Source organism: Bidens hawaiensis, unplaced genomic scaffold (genome assembly GCF_021521415.1).
Source record: "Bidens hawaiensis isolate Kalapana, Puna unplaced genomic scaffold, B.hawaiensis_p1.1 tig00018311_1, whole genome shotgun sequence".
Classification (NCBI taxonomy): Eukaryota; Viridiplantae; Streptophyta; class Magnoliopsida; order Asterales; family Asteraceae; genus Bidens; species Bidens hawaiensis.
This window is the reverse complement of record NW_027492766.1, coordinates 1-6,018: the sequence shown is the minus strand read 5'-3', so window position 1 is coordinate 6,018 and position 6,018 is coordinate 1. Positions and strand designations below refer to the sequence as shown.

The following is a 6,018-nucleotide window of genomic DNA, read 5'->3' as shown; positions in this document are numbered from 1 at the left end:
TGTAGTTATAAAAAATATTTACCATTTTAGTGTATTTTTAAATTTTTTTACCAAATTAAGTACTTTTTAAAATCCTTTATGTTTTTAACTAATCTATATATATATAGTATATTTTTTATTTTTTCAATATATATAATAAATTTTGAAAGCATAATATTCAGCAAAATAAGGTTTAACATATTTTCGTTGACTCCTGTATCAAAATTTTGAGAAAATTTTAGAAAAGTTTTGAAAAATTCAAAAAAAACCTGCAAAAATAAAAAAGAAAATTCTGCACTAATTCATGAACAAACATCAATTTTCCGTTACTATCAACCACAAAATGAATCAATACAGTTGTCTTTTTAGCAACAAAACACAAAAAATACCAAATAAAGTCAATCCATTAATGGTATATCAAATACATATCAAAATTAACAATCAAAATGATTCGACCCCCTTAGGCATCCATTCTTCTAGGCTTCAAAGGACATGTTGCTCGATTATGACCAGGCAGTTTACAAATTCCACAAGTGTTAGGCTTTTTCCCTTCCTTAATGTCCATTCCATTTCGTAGTCTTGTTGAACGAGGACGACCCCTTTTATCCCGTTTTAACTCTGAATTTGGAAGTAATCGTCTAATATATGATGAGTTAGGCCAATAAGCTTCATGAGGAAGTGGAGAAAACTCAAACGACCAAGTAGCACAATAATTAGCAATTGAGTAGCATTTATCTATATATTGCCAAGTGTTCAAAAAAAGTTTGGCACATGCACTCAACACATGAGAACACGGATACTTAAATATCTCCCACTTACCACACTTGCAAGTTTTTTTATACAACTCAACTACTTGGACATTTTTTCCCTTTTGAGTTAGCACCTCAAATATACCCTTCTGCCGGTTAAAATCCCTCAAATAATGTGCACCGGCTTTTGACATTAAAGCTGCTTGTTTGGCCAAAACATGGGGAGTATACATATCTCCGTTAGCTTGAGCACTAAATCCCATAGGACGTCTCACATTAAAATAGTGTACTAATCTATAAAATGTGAGTTGAACACATGCTGTGATTGGTAAGAAACGTGCACCTTTAAGTACACTGTTGAAAATCTCTGATAAGTTTGTAGTGAGTAGCCCATACCGCTTTCCACCATCATGTGCAAGTGTCCATTTTTCGGGTGCATGTTCCTTGAGCCATTGATTGACGAGCCTTTGGATTTATTTTACCAATTTCCTCCATAATAGAGTTGAACTTTCTAATTTGATTCTGACTCCCCGCACGGTAAGCTAAAGCTTTCAATTGTGAGTTACGAAACTTATCATTAAAGTTGTTGATAAAATGCCTTAAGCAATACCTATGGAAAATGATGAATGTTATTAACATGAAAAATAAACCCGAATCAATGAAATAAAATTCTAATAAACAATACCTGTGAAAACCATGTGGCTCTAACCAAGGAGATCCATGATCATTAACTGCCTTTAGGATCCCAGCATGACGATCGGATATTAAACATATCCCTTCACTATCTTTGACAACATGTTTCTTAACATGAGAAAGAAACCAACTCCAACAAGCGTAAGATTCATTTTCAACTATAGCAAATGCAAGAGGCAATATCTGATTATTACCATCAACTCCCATTGCAATCATCATCTTACCTTTATACTTCCCATACAAATGTGTGGCATCTATGCTAATCACAGGTCGGCAATGCTTAAATCCTTTGATAGAAGGATCAAATGCCCAAAACACACGTCTAAATTCCACATGATCTACACATGTCTGTCTCAAAACGCACCATTTAACGATGGTACCGGGATTGAACTTTTGTAGTGCCTCCATAAATTTAGGTAAAATTAAATAAGATTCATCCCAATCTCCAAAGACCTGTTCAATTGCCTTTTGTTTTGCTACCCAAACCTTCTTGTATGAAGGTGTATATCATAACTTATTAACTACTTCGGCGCTTAAAGCAGAAATGCTAATAGATGGTTGCTCTTTTATAAGGTGTTGTATTTCTTGAGCGATCAAGCTTGCATCTAGGTTAGGATGGTCTTGAGTAATGTTGGAATGCAAACAAGTATGTGGGCCGGTATACTTTGTGATGTCAAAAGATCCACTACGTTTACGCTTACATGCACGAAGTTTCCATTTGCATCCTTGTTGATGTAGCTTACATTTTACGGACCAAATGTCTGGACGTGATTCAACAACCTCAAAGTGTTTATGTGTCTTGATGTTGTAGAGTTTGACAGCTTTAATAAATTCTTCCTTGTCATTGAAAGAATCATTTCCCAACTCCCTAATAAAATCATTTTTAGTCTCTGAACATTGCCGTACAATCCAATTGTCATCAACTGTCAAATTAGTTTCCTCCAAAGTGGTATATGTTGAAGGTACTTGAACATTATTATATGATGTTTCATCTTCATCTGCCTGAGTTTCTTCTACAGTTCCAACTTCTTTAAACTTATCATCCGTATCACTATCAATCTCATCTCCAAGTTCATCATCTACCATATGCACGAAGTTTCCATTTGCATCCTTGTTGATGTAGCTTACATTTTACGGACCAAATGTCTGGACGTGATTCAACAACCTCAAAGTGTTTATGTGTCTTGATGTTGTAGAGTTTGACAACTTTAATAAATTCTTCCTTGTCATTGAAAGAATCATTTCCCAACTCCCTAATAAAATCATTTTTAGTCTCTGAACATTGCCATACAATCCAATTGTCATCAAATGTCAAATTAGTTTCCTCCAAAGTGGTATATGTTGAAGGTACTTGAATATTATTATATGATGTTTCATCTTCATCTACCTGAGTTTCTTCTACAGTTCCAACTTCTTTAAACTTATCATCCGTATCACTATCAATCTCATCTCCAAGTTCATCATCTACCATATCTTTCACATCATCATTGTTTACAATATCAATTTGAGACATCGCGTTAAAATCCTCATTTTGAATCATGTCTGATATTACATTAACCCTATTCATCCTGAATGATATTGTAACAACATGAGATAAAATAAACAACATGATAAATATATAAATTGAAGAATATGAAACATATATTATTGAAGAATCTGATATGTGATATTCATATGGCACATATTATAAGTAAATATATGAGTATGCACTCAACTCAGACAAATCTGACATGCGATATTCGTATGCACATATTATAAGTATATATATGATTATGTACTTAACTCAAAGACAAATTGCATACTACAACATCTGAAACATATATTATTATAAACATATATTAGAATGATCAACACGTAAATCAACATTACTTTAGAAATTGTTTTTTTTGTTCGAAATCAGAGTGCCAAACAACACAAGTAAAATCAAAAGTAACAGCAGAAACATGTAATCAAAATTAAAGAAAAAACTAGCATAAACGAACCTGGCTATAATCGAAGTAACTGTCGAGTGAATCGAACGTCCTCTACACCGAAACCGGGGTCTTAACGAATCTGATAGTGCGATCGAACCAAAACTCGAATCAAAATCAATGGGTCGTGGAAAGATCTGGTTGCAGTTTGCGTACTTGCTATTGATTATGGGATAGTAAAAGTCGGAGGTATGGTCGAGGGAATGAGGAAAATCTGAAGCGTCTATTTTTTTTTTTTTTAATAATGAAACTAATTAAAACTACCCATATTAGTAAATATGTTTAAAAGTACACTAATATGGTAAATATATTTTGTATCTACACCCAAATGGTAAAAAATTCCGGTTTAGAGTAAATCATCATTTATCAATCTTCTGATTTAATGACATAAAGGATAGTTAATGTTTTTCCAATAGTGGATTTCTTCTTTTAGGAAAGAGTTAAAGTCAAAATGTTAAAATCAATATGAACGATAAAGCTCATTCAGGTATTGGTGATAGTTTCGGATAAAAAGAAACCAACGAATGGCAGCACACAATGTACTTTGTACTCTTATTCTTGTCATGTTATTATCATGGATACACGTATAACCAAACCAATACCATAATATGCAAACAAGTATTTCCATGTAAATGACACTTAGAGTAAAAAGAATTTATTCCAAAAATATTGATGGATACCAAATTAGTAAACTTGTAAGAGGAAAACGATATATATATTTTTTTGTTGTTGAAATGAGTGTAGTACATTAACCACAAAACATAGGGACTCCAGGGTGTTTATACTTTATACGCATCCCTTAAGCATAATATGAAGTCGCTAATGATATATACAATCGTTGATGTAGGTTATTCGGGACCGAACCTCGCTCACTCCCGTTTTTTTGCTTAGTTGGGTAAATTTTGGAGATTTCATCCGTAAATTTTTATAGGTATTAAGCTTGGTTCAGGGGCGTAGGTTATGAGGGACCCGAGGTGTTCCTGATCACCGCCGTTTATTTGCTTAGTAGCGTAAATTTTGAAGATTTCCTCAGAAAATTTTTATATGTATTGAGCTCGGTCACTCATGTAACAACTCGGATTTTTCCAAATTAATATTTATAAACCCAACCCTCTTTTATGTTCGGGAATTTTTGCAGATAAAATATCGCGTTATTCGAGATAATATTATTTTATTAATTTTTGTTATTATTTATTATATTTAATATAAATATAAAATAACTTTGAAAATATTCAATTTTAACCCCAACACTATAGTTTAACCCAAATCTGTTTCCATCTCTAATATCCAAGGACTAAACGGAAAAATCCGGTATGTCTAACCCAAACCCATATACCTGTAACTCCTGAACACGTGACTCGTTTACGTTCCTTGAACCATAATCCTCGTAATAACTTGGAAATTGAATCAACAACTTGGTTATACTTGCCATAAGTGACCTACCGACAATCGTAATTAGGAAATTGTATCTTGTTGATACGTAATAACTTATTATAACAAACCGTGTATACTCGTTTAGAGATTCACCATATAATGAACATTATATCACAATTAAACATGCCTACACAATCCTCTTAGCAGCGCCATCAATACCCCTAAGATTAATTAGATTATCACGTCATTCTCGTACATGTTCTTGATCAAAACAACGCCGGCAACCGTTTGGTTTAATTAACCTTCAAATCAACATTATGAGAGATAATTAATTACATGGTTTTGGTCTCCTTGATCTACTTTACATTAACCCTAACCTAAATTAATCGAACATCGAGCCAACTAATCAATTTGTTGTTCTAGGGTTTGTAATTATTATGTATAATAATCAATTATAATTATTATAAATACCATACCTAATGGATGTTTTTATATAAAACCGACACTTTAACTACTCGTTTCCCGAACATTGGTTAAAACAATGTATACGTATATATTTATATACATATGTATATATATAGGGGATGGTTTAAGAGAGAAATGATATTATTACAAGAAATACGAGAAATGAATATGATCCACTAGTTTTGTTTTAAGTTTTAAATGCTTAAAGCTAAATAAAGAAATTATTAATCATTCTCTTTTTTCAATTAATATAACTAATAAACCATAATTCTTATCGACTTAATTAATATAACTAATTAAATTATTATAATCGGAAAATATTAAGAACTCATTTATTTTTATAACTTATTTTTTATGTCTTGAATTTTTATCCTACACAAGTATAATTTATTCATACATTAAAATTTCTTTCTATTCAAAGCTACTTTCTTCAAACTCAATATATTAATATCCATTAACAGATACTTACATTATAATGAATAATACCAAAAAAACTATTTTACATGTGTTTACATTAGATATCAACAAAAAAACATGCAACCTACACAAAAACGTCTAATCTACACTTGTTCTAAGAATAAGACAACATATAACCTACACACAAAATTCATCATCAATAAAATACATACGCACACGAAAACATACAACCTACACACGAAAAACATATTACCTACACACGAAAACTTTATCTTACACAAATACAATTTATTCATACATTAATATCTTTTTATTCAAAACCAATTTCTTCAAACTCAACATATCAATATCCATCAACACGTAATTACATT

The 6,018-nt window shown here is 31.7% G+C and overlaps 1 protein-coding gene across 1 annotated transcript; it reads right to left on the bottom strand.

Annotated features, from left to right (window-relative positions):
- Positions 1–777: 777 nt before the first annotated feature.
- LOC143555745 (uncharacterized) lies at positions 778–2,187 on the bottom strand. The gene is made up of 2 exons (XM_077045250.1): positions 1,414–2,187; positions 778–1,338 (listed from the first exon to the last, which is right to left on the bottom strand). The coding sequence occupies exons 1-2, from the start codon at positions 1,827–1,829 to the stop codon at positions 1,137–1,139; spliced, it is 618 nt and encodes a 205-aa protein (XP_076901365.1). The 5' UTR covers positions 1,830–2,187; the 3' UTR covers positions 778–1,136.
- Positions 2,188–6,018: the final 3,831 nt, after the last annotated feature.